At 43.2% G+C, this 15,522-nt stretch overlaps 2 protein-coding genes across 2 annotated transcripts; both read right to left on the bottom strand.

Annotated features, from left to right (window-relative positions):
* Positions 1-1,666: 1,666 nt before the first annotated feature.
* rbm15 (RNA binding motif protein 15) lies at positions 1,667-6,524 on the bottom strand. The gene has a single exon (XM_023427544.1). The coding sequence runs from the start codon at positions 6,377-6,379 to the stop codon at positions 3,827-3,829; it is 2,553 nt and encodes an 850-aa protein (XP_023283312.1). The 5' UTR covers positions 6,380-6,524; the 3' UTR covers positions 1,667-3,826.
* A 2,882-nt stretch (positions 6,525-9,406) lies between these two features.
* Positions 9,407-15,371, bottom strand: alx3 (ALX homeobox 3). The gene is made up of 4 exons (XM_023427676.2): positions 14,975-15,371; positions 10,659-10,933; positions 10,397-10,522; positions 9,407-10,203 (listed from the first exon to the last, which is right to left on the bottom strand). The coding sequence occupies exons 1-4, from the start codon at positions 15,318-15,320 to the stop codon at positions 9,844-9,846; spliced, it is 1,107 nt and encodes a 368-aa protein (XP_023283444.1). The 5' UTR covers positions 15,321-15,371; the 3' UTR covers positions 9,407-9,843.
* Between the last annotated feature and the right edge of the window lie 151 nt (positions 15,372-15,522).

Genomic DNA, 15,522 nt, shown 5'->3' with positions numbered 1-15,522 from the left:
GGGGGGGGGAGGGGGCGGGGGGGTTCAACAGCTGCAGTAGTCGTGCTGCAAAAACTCACCAAATTTAGTCTTTTCTCTCTAGGCACTTCAACATTTGACATAACAGCAATCTTGCAACGTATGTGAACAAATGTTTCATTTTAGCTGAAGCTTCTACGTGAGTATTACGTGTCGAATGAAGGAGTAAAAGTGTTGGAGTACATCCATCATATTTTTTGTTGGTGGTGATCAAAATAACACCATATGCAATATATCATTGTGGGCAGTCAATGCTCCTATTATCTCACACTAGGGTCTGGGATTTATGCCAATTGCCATCAGTGGAAATGACCTCAGTAATTACTTTGGAGTGAAACCAGAGTATGCCATTTTGCATTTGTTATTGTGAAACATGTGGTGTTGACACTGTACTTACCACACTGCTGCCTAAGCCACCGATACAGACCTGGCAAGCAGCACTCGTTCTCCTACTCACCATGGTGCCGCTCTATACAGCAGTCATACAGTGATACCAGCTCTGTCCTGGGTGTCTGGTGTGCATGAGTGTGATGTATCAGGTAGCTGACTGTGAGAGGAAGGCAGGAGCTCCATGGTCCTCAAGATGGCAGTGTTTTTCTAGTGCAGTAAGGGGTCCTTCTCAGCACAGAACACAGCTTTTGCTTTCACACCAACATGTCTAAAATGGATGGGAGGAGGAAACTGAAAACTTTCTTTCCTGTGTAACGTGGCCTTAAACTTCTAAAGGGGCTTAGGCAAAACAAAAAGGTCTCCTAGAAGAACTTGGGGGATGGTTGGGGTCCGCAGTGTGAATTCCTTCCAGCGGTGTCAAAAAGGGTGAACAATCTGGCCTGTTCTTGTTTCATCTCCATGCTGCAGCAGACCTCGGATGACAAAGGGAATACAGCTTCAGCACAGCAAACATGCTTCTTCGCTCGTCTCCTCAGAGAGGGTTCAATCAGAGGAGAACACAAAGATGGGATGGGGGCAAACAATATTCCTAGCTGAGGCTGGACCAATCCTCTTCCCTGAGCCAAACATTAAGTCAAATCAAATCATAACTGGGCAAAATATAATAACGACAAATCAGCCCAGTGGTTCAGCTTGGCCTCTGCAGTGAGACAGCTTGAACTGTAGATGCTATGGAAATTTCAGAGCGGTGTCACCCACAATCTCCCGAGTGGAGTGTGTGACGGCCGGTGATGGAATTTCCTCAGCTCCTATTCAGACGCGGGAACAATGCGCATGAAACCTTTAGCATAATGAGCAGGTAGAACAACAGGATACTGGCACATGTTGCCGTCTGCTCCGGCCCTCGCCTCCCGAACTGCACCGCTGTCTGCATCTGCCACTGCTTCACACTGCAAACTGGACTCTGGCTCCTCGATCCTGATCAGGTGTTCACATGCCAACAGCAGCAGTTGAGGGGTATAATAGGGGATCATGAGGGAGGGAGTAATTTTTGATGGGCAGCTTAGGAGCTCAGAGCAGGCCCGTGAGCAAACAGCGATCCTCACACGAAACAGGGGTCTCTCTTCGCTGGTGCTAAACAAATTGCAAATTGTCTCCCTTTTCGTGTGCAGAAAGAAAATTTCAAGTGACAACTCCTTCGAAACACAATAAGGTATGGCAGCTTGTTTCTTCAATTCACTTCCATCGAAGAAACATGTTTCCCTTCAAATGAACAATTTATTGATAATCGGTCACATTAAGTGCCCAAACGCACTTTCAGGTATGTGAACAGCTTCGCATGGGCTCTATGGATTTTCCTTTCCCATGACATCAAAGTGTACATTGCTCAATTTTCCACTTAAAACAGAAGTCATCACAGGTGCAGATGGGCTACACAACTTAAAAGCTGCCTCATCAGTGAGGACTCACAAATACTAGGTTGCCTTCTCTGCAGAGGTTTTCAGCTCTGCTCTCGTCTCCTCAGGAGTCCAACGTTGCAGTGGGTGTGATGTTCACACATAACAACTTTCCCACATATGAATGTTCTGATTACATATTTAACCAAGGTCAGCAAATTATAACTCAGAGTGGATTACTTTTGCATGACAAACATACAATGGCAAAAGAAAATACGGTGAGTAGGCCTTTGGAACATGTTGGCAGTCGTCAGTAAAATATTCAAATTCAAAATTAGACCTCTAAAATTTAAATTCCAACATCAACAGTTAAGGTACTGCTAAAACTTTAAAATTACACAGACCTACTTGCTGAACAAATAGCAGGTTTTTGTTACTTGGTACCAACATTTTAATTATACTGAATATTATTATTATTCTTGGAGGAACTACTGGTTTCAGAGCAATAAATGAAACAGACTGTCAATATCAACACAAACTTCTCTAAGCTTTTTTATCCATTACTACTGTAGTTTTTTTTTTCATAGATCACATTACACAACCATTTCTAAGGTAGGGATGCACAAAATAAAATATGAAGTAAAAAATAAGAGAAATATGTTATTATTTGCTTTACTATACTATGCGTATTGTGTTATGGGCCGTTCCTTTTCTCACATCTGTTAGTATTCAGCATTCCACAAAGTTGATATGACAATTTAGTTTTACCAGCGGACTGGACACAGTTCATTGTCTATCTTGCAATTTGTTTGTTTGTTCCACAAACTGAGGAACACAATTAAAAAATACCCTCAAATCCAAACCATGAACCTGAATATAATTTTTCTAACAGATGACAATGTATATAACTGAAACGTATCAGCTGTATCTAGACACTTTTTTATCTGGTGACCTTCAAAATTTTCCAACTCTGAGAACGCACACAGGGACACCAGTGTGAGCTTCGAGTCAAGCCCATCAAAATTAGTGAACATAGCACAACTCTTCCTCTGCACACCACTCTCCGTTCACCAGTGCTCAGGCTACGTTGCCTTCATCAGGGTGGTTACCTGATGAAGGCAACAGACCTTCAGTTAATGGAGCGTGGTGCAATGGAGAAGAGTTGCCCCACATGTTTTGACCGTCAAAATGTTAACAGGGTTCTTTCTCCGAAGAGATTAGCTTTGAAACTGCAGTACCAAATCATTCACTACACCTTTCCTGAAATCCACAAATTTAAAACTGTCACGCTCACCTTTGTATCCATCCATCAAAAAGTGATTATAGTAGAAATATTATTGCACTGTAATTCAAAGCTTTGAAAAATTATGTCTTCTGATTCCCCTCATCTTAAGTACCTGTGTAGGAGGTAGACACAACAACAACAACACTTGTACAATCTAAGGCCATACAGAATGCCAGCCCATAAACAAACATGACCTTTGTTGGGCTGGTATTGTTCAGCTTTTGTTAACACTGTGTCAGGGAGACGTGGATTCAATGACGAAAATAGTTTGCGAGGCCTGGGTTTGTGGTTTTATTGTAGCGGAGGTATTATTGTGTCCACTCCTTGCATTTCTACATTTTCTTTTCCTTATTTTCTGGTATATCTGGATGGATTAGATTTAAACCTGCAAATGAGTGTTTTCTTTATGACTTATCTCTTCTTAAATTAAATTAAAATTTATTCCTCAAATGCTCCTCATGTTTTACAGTATCCTGGCTAAATTACTGCAGGTTTATGACTTCGTGAGCAATTCACCCTTTAAAAAAATCATTTCAAAACCACACACCCTCTCAGTTTTGTAGAAGGGCACTGTTTGTCCTTTTAGTGGATTACATGGCAACATACAAACAAACACTCAAGAACCATACTAGTGTAACCCATAATGCAGAACACACAGCATGCAATAGTTACTGACATACAGCAGATTTTTTTTTTTTTTTTTACATGACTTGAACTTAGTGTGTTCTGATTTTTTTTAAGATGCTCCACGAACCACAATCATGACCAGATAGTCCTCTTCACTTTTAGCCAGAGCTTTGGCAGAGGAATCCAGGAACTGCTGGGAGAAATCACAGGGAGGGAAAGCATGAAGAACCCCTGTGTTGTCTTTATCTCTGCTCCCTCCCACAGGCAGGCTGATGACTCCTGCTGCTTGTTTTTGGTTGAGGTAGGACACCAGGTTCCGAAGTGGCCGCTGAGTCGACGCTGCAGGGTCAGACGAAGATGTATCCTCTGTGGTCCCAGGAACTGCTAGCAGAATGGCGTAGCCGTCGGGACCTGCAACCTTGATGCGCCGGGATACCTCGTCAAGCTTGGGCTGGTCCAGACGGAGACGCTGGGTGATCTTTAGCTCGCTCACCTGCCTCCCTGTTGTGCCGTCAATGAGCAGGTCACTGGCTACATTGTGGTCGCCCTCCAGCAGGTGCATGTTGGCTGGAAAGTTGCTGTTTTTCAGCAACAGCATACCCTGCCAGGCCAAACTGAGTCTGGTGCTGTCCGGCTTGGACAGCTGGCCTCCCTTGGCACTGATCTCAGAACGTTCTCTCTTGGCGGGCCCTTTACCACCATCACCAGCTTTACGTTTACGCTCTCCGATTGTTGAAATGCTGCTGCTTGAAGGTCCCTTGTCAGAGAGACTCTGGCTTTTGAGTCTCCGTTCAGCCCCACTTCTCTCCAGGCTGCTGTGACGTTCTCGTGCTGGGGAGGGTCTCTCGCCCCGAATAGGGCGCTCTGAGTCACTGAAGCGGCCTCCGTCTCTGCTGCTACCTCCAGGACTACCATCTGGAGAAGCACGTCTGCGCCTTACTGTCCTCTCAGTGCTGTCAGGGGAGTGGTCTATGTGACGTCCATCCTCCATTACGCGCCGCTTGCGTACAGGTTCTCGTCCCTGCAACTCTCGTTCCAAAGACCAGGGCTCCCGTGCCCGCCGCTCACGTTCCAAGTGTTCCAAAGGCTCAAAGGGCGAGGCACGTACCCGTTCCCGAATAGCCGGGTTGGGCCACTCAGTTCCAGGAAAGAGTTCTCTCTCCCTGAAGTGAAGCGGCGGTGGAGTCCGTTCCCTGACCCTCAGTGGTTCAGGTGTGGCACGGTGGACAAATGACTCAGCCACCATGTCGAAAGGTGGAATTGGAAGAGGCTGCAGGAACTGTTGCTGGTAGCGATGCTCAGTGTCAGCAAAGTCCACTCTAAGTCTTCTCTCTGGACCCCCCAGTGGGAAGCCCCTCATGTGTGTGCATGCCGCTTGTGCAGCATCCAAACTTTCATACTGAATGTATGCCCAGGTATCCCCCTTTCTGTAGTCAATGGTCCTTATAGTGCCAAAGCGATCAAACTCTCTTGCCAGGGCAGCTAGAGGAACCCAGGGTCCAAGTCCACCCACCCACAACCGCGTGGTAGGAGTTGCTTTCCCATAGCCTATCTTTATGGGGTTGCGGCCCACTATTTTGCCAGACATACTAAGCTTAGCACGGTGAGCCATGTCAAGGTTCTCAAATTTCAGAAATCCATATGTGCTGGTTTGTCCCCGTGTGGGTCTTTTAATGTCCACTTCTGTAATGACCCCAAACCTGTCGAAGGCTCTCCTCAGGTCCGCCTCTGTAACAGTTATGTCCAGGTTGCCTAAAAATAACGTCCTATTGGCTCTTTGGTCATCTTCTGGAGATATAAAATCCTCCTCACGAAAAGCTGCTCGCTCTGCAATGAAAGCCGGACGCGCCCTGGCTTCAAACAGGGCGAACTCCCTGTCCCGCTCCAGTTCTCTGGGCAAAGGGGGCGGCGGGGGAGGGGGGAGCCGTCCCAAGGCCAGCTGCTGAAGCCGGTAGTCTCTATATCCAAGCCCCGTGGGCGAAAGGGGTCTCTGCAAATGTCTATGGCTTTGAGCTGCACCATACAAGTCTCTCTCTACTGGGGAGCGGCTTCTCCTCCGGTTGATGTACACTGCCTCGATTTTCAGCGGCCGGTCGTACAACACCAACCGTCCCCTGGCGTGCTTAGCGGCTCTGGCGTCCTCCGGCTTCCTGAAATTCACAAACGCTATCCGCTCGTCGTTGCTGCGGCTTATCTTAACGCTCACATCTCCAAATTTTTTAAATTCATGAAAGAGTCCGTCCTCTATGTCTTCGTCGCTCAGCTGGGTGCCCAGGTCGCTTATTTTGAGGGTTTTGTACTCACTCTCGGTGCTGGGCGGCTGAACCCGCTGCTCCCCCCGTGAAGTGGTCCTCGGTGAGGCTAAATCCAGCGTCAGGCTCAGGTTGTGGTTTTTACCCACGGAGCTAGCGGCTGCAGACTGACAGCTGTGATTATTTCCAGTGCGGCTATGACTGTCGAAATCCCTCTCTCTCTTTTCACCAAGTAGACTCCTTCTCGTCGAGCCGCCGTCGCTTTTGGTCGAGCTATTCCCATTATTACTCCCACTGGAAACGGAAAGAGCCCCCATTTTCTTGCTGGTCGGGTGGCATCCTCCCCTGTCTCGAATATCGTCCAAGGCCCGGGAGCGTTTTTTAATCGGAGACCGCTCTTTACCTTTCATTTCAGTCCACACAGAGCCGATCCTCGGGGCGCCTGGGGTTTTTTAGTGCTGTTTCTGCAAATTAGTGCAGAAAATTAATGAAATAAAAAGCGGATTTATTCACTGACCCTGCGGCAAAACAACAACAGCCGCCATTTTGTAAAGATTAGCGTGAAGGCCCGCCCCTTCGAGCTGATTGGTTGAAAAGTGGGTGGAAAACTTTAAAGAGTATGTCAATCATCCGCTGAGACATTTAAATAAAAATGTTTAGGTTTTTCACATTTTGATACCATGGAAACGGTGGACAAAATAACTGGAGTACTACACGAAAGAAAGTTATTTCAAGATTTACAATTTCTCTGAGGGCATGTGAATGCATCAGCTGTGTGTGTAACTGTGTGTAACTGTTATGTTGTAGTATTATGGACAATGTGCCTAGTAAATGAGTCTTAAAAAATATTCTAATATTTGACAGGTAACAAAATGTTGCACAGTGTAGGGAGGTACAGAGAAACTTTGTCATCTCATTAACACAAATTAGACCTAATACCACAAGGTGGCAGTATTTGAACAGTAGCTCAATAGGTACAGTAGCCCATAAGCCTCTAACTAATCCTTAAAAATGACCTTGGATGGCCACAAGGCCTTTCTGCCTGGGGTAGGTGGACAAAGCAAGCTGGTAATAAACCTGTTGTAATCTGTTTCCTCATACAGTAACCAAACTCATGCATAATTGCAGTAATTTATTAATTATCAGCCTTTTAAGTTGATATTTAATTAATAGCCTTGTTAAGTAATGGAGGTTAAATGGACAGATTTTCAGCCATGCTCTTAGTGCTTGTTCGTGTCCTTGAATACTTTTTAAAGGCGTTACCTTTTTGCATGTACAAACTGAAAGCAAAATAAAAAAACACAACTGTAATAACCCACGGATACAGCATTTGGCCTTTGAATTTATTTTTCTCCTATTTTTTTCAAGTCAAGCTATTGCTTTGATGAAGCCAAAATAAAACAACAATTAGCTGAAGTTGCTGTTTCTATCAGCCACCTTTAGCACCTCCTGATAAAAACATTTTGTACCACCGTACAGTAAAATGCAAATCGTCAGCTTGGTGGGGCATTTAAAGCTGAAGGATGTTTTTTTTTGTGTGGATAATGAAAAGCCAAATGGAAGAAACCAAATACCTCATGACAGACTGTGTTGAACTTGCCTCACTCCACTGTTTGACTGTGTTGGTCGCTCTGAGCTTCCACATTGTTTATCGTAGTGGGACATGTTAATGCTGTCCGGCTACTTCAAATACAGGGATCTGTTGGTTCACAATAGCTGCGCTTCAAGGCTGAGATAAATCTTGTTGAGATCAAAGCTCAGAACGGTGGCCAGCAGGCAGCTTACAGATGTTAATGAGCATTAAATCATATTTTTAGTCCATTAATGAGGCTGTGGGTATGTGCATTTCCAGACTCTAGCTATAGTCTTCACCCAGTGACCCTGACACACAGAGCGATGCTTAGTTAAGAACTGCCCCCAGCATTGTGCAGCCTTAACTCAACAGTTTTCATTTATTTCTGACAAATCACATAGGCCTTTTGTAGTCTGATATACTCAGTGAATACAGAACAAAGCTAATACCACACCACTGTAATTTAAATGACAACTTCAATCAAAACTGATGACCCCCTATTGTAAGATGATTTTTAAGTTATTACAACATTGTGAGTTACTATATTACAACTGTCCTGACAGTGTTCAAAAGTTAACATATCCAATTCACGAAGCCGCAGTTTCCTCTTTTGTTTATGGACAGATAGATTTGATTAACCTGCTGCTTATCCAAAAATAAATATTAAAATTGAGCCCTGATCCACCATCTGCTATTTCTTTAGCTTTCCCAAAGATGGCCATCTCCTCAATCCCTTATCCCTACTGACAGGTCTTCTTATCTTCTCCACTTAATCTGGGATTTAATCAGGGGGACTATGTAACTGCAGTAACGGCTGCCGTCTCCCAGGGCCTGGCTGGAATTTGAAGCTGTGGGTGTGGAAAGTGTTTCTGATGGGTTTGTGCATTCTTCTATTGGAACCACATGTTAGTGGCTCACACAAAACCCCGACACAGACTAAGGGAATGGCAGCTAATCCGCCCCAGCATGGCTGTCATGGTGAAGCAAGCAAAAGGGAAAGGAGAGCCAATATATTCCGCCGTAAGCCATGTACACTCCTGGGGAGTAAGTGGAGCTTGGGAGGGCTTTGTCCACCAGTGGAACTCCTTTTTTCTCAATTCAAGTTGCATTCTCAATCTCACACAGATTGAAATGTGCACATCTGACATGAATATGCTGGTATTTAGTAATTTACACCAGATGGGATGGTACCATGCAATTCGGTGTTTCCTTGACAATAAAGTAAATTGTTTGGGGTAAAGCACAACAAGGAGATTTCCTGAAAACAATTATTAGGAAAGCATTCAGAATACATGCGAGACTAAGTATGGCACAGAAACATATTTATGTCATGTTCTTCTTTTAAGACAACACACAAAGACAAGTATTTATAACTGGGCCATGGTAACCCCAATTTCTTCTATTAAACTGTAACTCATTACTCAGTTGGTCGGGTTTACCACTGATGCCAGATGTGAAGGAGAAATGCCTGCCTCACCGTGAAGCCAGCCGTCTGTGGGAGGCTCTCTACTTTATCATCAATAGTCAAGTGTGGTCGCTCAGTTAGCTTTTCATTAATGAACCTGCCACTTGTTCGTGATACACGAGGTGCAACCTGAAGGCCTCCTGAAGCGAAGCCGAGTAGGCTGCACATGTACGCTCTCTCTGTGCACGTTACCGAACACAAAGAAGCTCACTTCCTGCACAGCAGAAATCTCTATGTTTATGGCAACCACAGCCTGCGAAGCATTTTTGCCTCACAACCGCATTCCCAGTTAAAATGTGACACAGACTTTTGGTTAGCTCTCTTGGTTATCGTTTTTCTAAAAGAGTCATGTCAAGGCTAAAATAATTCCGGCTGAGATTGTTTTTGTTACATTTTCGTAACGTCTTTTCCCAAAACTACTTTCCTATTGAATAAGACAGATGATTTAGATTGAGGCCTTTATTACTGGTCACACTATAAAGCACAACAGACATAAAACAAAGATTAATATGATAATTACATTTTTTACATGCTTAAATAATTTTTCCTCTTTGGTCTCAGCATTGTGATATTAAAGTAAAACTGGAAACAAGAAAGTTCCTGTTAATATGTTGGGTTTCATGCAGGAGGCTCAAGTTGCCCTGAATGTTCATGAAATTTGTGTTCCAAGATCTTCTGAATCCTGAAACGTCTCCAAGTTGGCTTACATAAATGTTAAGAGGAAATATTTGAGTCATATGCTGAGGTGGGTGTGTACATCTGGGACTGTGCATGGGTCAGGAATGTAATATGCTTTGGCTCAGTCAGTGCATAATGGAGAGCTGGCACTGTTGTGGTCATGTAGGCCAGGAGAGGATGCTGCCTGGCTCTTTGGCTTTCATCCGCAGCGCCACCAGGCCCGTTGGCTTGTACTCAGTCTCGGGCCCCTCGATGGAAGGGGACCCGAGGCCTCCGGGGAAGCCGTGGAGCGAGTAGAGGCCATTGATGCCCGGATGGTGGGACGGGTGGTGGTGGTGGTGGTGGTGGTGTGGGTGGCTGGGGGATGTGGGCATGCCCATGAAGCCCTGCAGGTTGCTGTGGGGGTGAGGATATGGACTCATGCAGGATGAGGGGATGGAGTCGGCTCCTAGGACACAACCAGCACCTGAACCACCGCCTCCTCCTGAGGCTGCCCCTGGCCACAGGTTTCCCTGCATCTGGAGAGATTTAGGATAAGATACATCTGGAATTCTATTGAAATCAACATGACGATGTTTCATGCTCTGCGATGAACACAGTATCAGCAAAGGTCAGACTGAGCTTGTTCAGTTTCGTACTAGTTCTCGTTCTCGCAGCAGGATCAATACGGTATTACAACATGTAAGTCATGTGAGATCTGTGGTGGCCCACCTGGTATGTATCATGGCGAGGGAGGAGAGAGATATCATATGTAGCAGCAAAGTGGTTGCGCACCTCGTGGATCTTCCCATAACGTTCCCGTTTCCTCCACTTGGCTCTACGATTCTGGAACCAAACCTTTCAAATACAAAAATATAGTAGAACAGGAAATCTTCAGATGACAACAGGTCTTGTTCCGGCCACAGATTCTCTTCTGTTTGTAGTTATAAAAATGAGAAGGTGTAAAATGTGAATTAGTTGCCCGAACACACACCTGAACCCGAGCCTCAGTGAGCTCGGTCCTCAGTGCCAGCTGTTCCCGGGCGTACACGTCAGGGTAGTGTGTCTTCTGAAACACTTTCTCCAGCTCCTCCAGCTGAAAGGTGCTGAACGTGGTGCGGTTGCGTCGCTTCTTGTTCTTGCCTGATAAGTCGATGGAGTCAGCGATGGAGTCCCCCTGTAAACCGCCGACTGACTCTTTCAGCTTGCCGCAACAGTCTGTGCCAATCCCAGGATAGCCCATGGCTTTTGGAGCTCCTTTCTCTCTGACTGAGGCATGCAGGGCACACAGAGATGTAATGAATATATATATTTAAAAACTGACAGAAATTCATATGCAAATATTCAAACTGTAACATTTTTTTCCCTCAGCATCAGATTATTGTTTGATGGTTTCAGACTACTGATCGGTTGTCTTTGACGTACCACTCTCTGTAATTTTTAGAGTGCTGATTCAACTTAAGATTTTGCATTTGTAAACTTCTGCTTTAAATTCTAACATCATTGCAATCTGATCCTCTGTCAAACACTTCATGCAATCCGTTTTATTTGGTTTGTCTGGATCTCATAGCTGCCAATCTTGGCCAGGACACTCTTGAAAATTATGCACTAATGAAAAAAAAATGTTGCTCTCAATTTAGTGGTTAAATGAAATTTAAAATATTTTTTTTTTGTTTTGTTTTTGTTTGTTTTTTTACACTTTGTTGATTCCAGGGAGACTAGGCGGGACCCCGAGGCACACCACAAACAGATCAGCAGCTTTTTACAGGGTGGCACAGATAACATTCATACCTCAAGCCAAATCAGAGCGTCCAGAAGATACACCCACGAACATGAGGTAGAGAAATATACAACATTTGTACAGAATAAGCCAGTGCTTCAAGCCAAATGTCTTTGCATATCAGACACTGATGCAAAAGAACTGAACGATCAACAACTCGCCTTTTGACTGCCAATGAAATTACTTAATGTCCTTTTTTAAAACCAGAACACTTTCACTTACATATGAATCTGGCACACAGTGGTCAAGACCAATAAACTGTAACTTTACACCTTGTTACAAAATCAAATTCAACTTTTTATCACATCAAACATTTTGTTCTCGAGGTATCACTGAAAACCATTAATCTCTTGCTTGTTTTTTATGCCTCTCAATTTAATTCCCAAACAAAAGCTGCCAGAAGAGGCTGAGCTGTGAGACGCCTGAGAAAATCAACACACACAACACTAATTCAGCCAGGCAGTGTTTTAATTAGATTAGCCCAGACAACCATATTTAGGCAGTGAACTCTCAGTGAGTTAAACCCACAAGGCAATAAGTAAAAAACAAGATTTGATTTCATGTGGAAATACAGAAAAGAAAAGTTTAGGGTCACATTCCAAACAGACATGTCAATTTATTCTATGGGAAACGTTTTGCGATGTCCAAGTCAAAACATTCAAATTAAGGATAAGACAACCAGGATACCGCACTGAAATATATGACAAATCTATATATAATAAAGCGCTTGATTGTTTGAATTAATAATATACATTCTGGCCTTTACATTCAGCAGTAAAGGGAAATCTGAAAGTCTTATTTTCCTTCCTGTTAACAGACCATGGAAAGAGCTGTTCCCTCCTGCAATGTTTGGATGTTGTTGTCCATGTTCATTAAGTTTAACCTTGAGCTCCAAAACAAAATCACTCTCCATCTATCTGCAGGCACTCATTCACCGGGGGCAGCTCAGACGCTACTCTGCTATCCTCCTGATTCAATATGGGGCCCAACAGAGAGCGCTTTTCATTGCAACGTTAATTTCCTCGCGTCCATTAGATCCGACCTCACACCACAGTTCATGCTGTATTCTGCAATATTCTCCGTCAAGATAGCAAACTGCGGCCGCGGGCCATAGTATAGCTTTTACCCTGTCAAGCACCCACATCTGCTCTGCCTCCACTCCAGTGTAATTGGAGATCTATGTAAAATGCAAGAAAAGGCAAATAGAGGAGAAATTTGAAATGTACACGCAGGAACATCATGTTGTGAGCAAGGGGATTAATTCTAATATAAAATAGTCACAGTAGAAATTTCAGCTGCCTCTTTTCCAGGCCTCCTGCTCTTACATTAACGTTTTCAATTCGTGCAAAACACCGCTTCAATCTGTAAAACATGTTTCATCCTGCTCCATTAAAGGACGTAGAACACAATCGCTGGTTTTAAATACATCTGCTACAGTTATTATAACAGATGAATAATAAAAATGCACACAATTCAAAATTACGCAATCTCAGCCTCTTCCTGGGGTTTTGCGAGGGTTGAACCTTTTTGTGCTGTTGGGGGGGGGGGGGTTTAAATGGTGAGGGATTTTTAGTGAGGGCTACTTTATTTTATTTTAATTTTATGGAGAAATTACATGCATTTGTATGTATGGCATATTTCGAATCTGAAAAATATGAAAAAGATAATAAATGTTTGTACCCGTGGATACATTTTATATGTTGGTAGCTATGCCAACAAAAAGCTAATATCCTATTGGAAACATCATACATATAAATTCAAATTTAGCAATGTAGTAAATATAGTAAAAAACATTATAAATGTAATAAATACAATACAGAAATTCAAGCGTTAAAACCCCTCAAAGTGTAAAAGCACAAAAGAAGCATTATTCTTTACATACTGGCCCTTTATTTGTGAAAAATAGTCAGAAATCTTTTGTTCAAAATTTTTTGTTTGCATCATAGAAATCAAGCAATTCCTTGTGAAGCAGTTTTATAAAGATCAATTCACCCATTAATTAAAATGTGTTAACTCTGTATTGCAGTTTTAATAATGGATTGTGAAAAACAATATTGCAAACTAGAATAAAACCTCAAGGTGTGAAAATGGTTGACATTTTTTTTTTTTTCACATGTTGGTCTGTCCCGCCATCACTAAACTATCCTCCCACCGTAGACAAAACAGGAAGACGCGTCTGCTTTTTGAAGGTGTGTGAACCCAAACTCAAAAACACACTAATGAATAGTAGTGCGTGGATAGATACACACACATACACACACACTGTTCTGCACATAAATCCAAAGCCCGGCGCATTTGCAGCAGTATTAAAAAGTAAATTAAACTAACACTTAACAATTGTCAGTGCACAAGCTTGCGTGTGTGTGTGAGTGTTTTCTGAGAAAGGGGGAAGGAGAAACCATACATGCCTTCTCTTATTCAAACTTTAAAGAGAAAAGTAATAAAAGTCTTTGAAACAGGACAGCTGATATCGTTATCATAACTAACTGCGAAAAAAAATCTATTGGCTGTCTTTGGCAGGAACATGAATCAAGCTGTTGTATATTATTCTGGACACAGATATCACAAAGACCTTATCAGCGCTCATATCCTCTTTTGCTTTGCAGAATCATCAACACCAATAAATAAAGTGAAAGACCACATCATTTCTTCAGGCTTCGGTTCAACGTATACAGTTGTTACTTTTCTTCCCAAGATGGACATTTGTAGGCAATTAGGCCTGACAGTCTTTGAGTCCATGACTGCTTGCAAACTTCAAAGTCCATTCCTATTGTTTTACACCACGAAACTTTTCATATGATGTGAAAAAGGCGATTGACAGAGAGTGTAAGGGCTGAAATACGCTGAACGTTGCACTAAAAAGCTGATAGCTGACTAGTAGCCTAATGACACACCCAACTTGCTGCCAGGCTGACCTTTAACCTCTCTCACTTTACATCAAGCCTGTCAAGGGAAAGAAAACTTGTTGACATTTTTATCACAACCATGCTTTCCATTGCACTGACAGTAAAACTCAAGTAACACATTTGTGTAATTATTAAAACAGAAACAAATTATAATGATTTGAAATATGATCCACTGAATTTGTGTAATTTAACTATTCACAAAATGTATTTATTTTTTTGATTTTATTAACGTTTATTGTCAGTTTTTATTTCTCCATTCATCCAATATTTTTTTTACAACCGCTTATTCTGAGCAAGGCGGCCATTATTTTACTTTTGAAATGTCATAATTGGAAAAAATATGTCAATGCAAGGATCATCTGCAGCACTAAAGAAATTTAGGCATAAAATACTTGTTTTTTATTGCCTCTTAAGGATAAACTATCATCTATTAAAATTTTGTTGTGAGTTGTTGTAGGCTAAAGACAAATATATAATATAATATATATATATCAGACATATACAAACAAGCCTAGTTCATCATGATGGCAACAGGAGTTGTAGAGATCTTGCTGTTGCTCCTACTTTTACTTTAGTTATTCTTTTTTTAAACTTTTTTTTAAACTTAAATGATCTCTAACTTACCCTCTGAGCTGCTTTCATAAAACGCCGGCTTGCCGCTCCCCTTCTGATCCTGGTTTATACTGTCCAAGAACTTGCTGTGTTTGGATGGTGAGGCGGGCGGGTTCGCCGGGGCAGCGCCGTGCGTAAAGTCCGCCGCAGCATCACCAAACCTCCCCATGGCGGCGGCGTACACATCCCCGCGCAGGCTGAGGCGGTGAGGGAGAGGAGGAGGAGGAAGGTGCGAGGGTTTCTGCAGCTCGTCGCAGGGGAGAAAGGAGCCGGAGCCGCCGTGTTCCAGTCCCGGGGAGTTTTCCGGCGTCCTCCTGCTGGTCTGCGAAGAGAAAGGCAAACAACTCTCAGTCTCCATCTTACGGGTCCAGCGGGCAGGACAGACAACAGCGACTGGGCGCTAATAGTGTGGGCGCCTGAGTGAGAGGTTTTTTTTTTTTCTTCTTCTGTGTTCATGTCAAGTGGGTGGGATTTAATAGATCAGAAACAAAGACCCGTGAAACCGGGGTTGGAGTGTGTGTGTATGTGTGTGTGTGTGTGTGTGTGTGTGTGTGTGTGTG

Source organism: Seriola lalandi, unplaced genomic scaffold, assembly GCF_002814215.2.
Source record: "Seriola lalandi dorsalis isolate HSWRI2012SDOR001 ecotype SW California unplaced genomic scaffold, Sedor1 jcf7180002054861, whole genome shotgun sequence".
NCBI classification, from domain to species: Eukaryota; Metazoa; Chordata; class Actinopteri; order Carangiformes; family Carangidae; genus Seriola; species Seriola lalandi.
Note: the sequence above shows the minus strand (reverse complement) of the source record. Positions and strands in the feature narration are given on the sequence as shown.

Bases quoted from the DNA above. Each gene is read 5' to 3' on its own strand.
- rbm15 (XM_023427544.1), bottom strand. From the start codon at position 6,379: ATGAAAGGTAAAGAGCGGTCTCCGATTAAAAAACGCTCCCGGGCCTTG.
- alx3 (XM_023427676.2), bottom strand. From the start codon at position 15,320: ATGGAGACTGAGAGTTGTTTGCCTTTCTCTTCGCAGACCAGCAGGAGG. The intron at 10,934-14,974 runs GTAAGTTAGAGA...TGCATGCCTCAG, and splicing joins TTATGAAAGCAGCTCAGAGG to TCAGAGAGAAAGGAGCTCCA. The intron at 10,523-10,658 runs GTGTGTGTTCGG...TGTATTTGAAAG, and splicing joins TCACTGAGGCTCGGGTTCAG to GTTTGGTTCCAGAATCGTAG.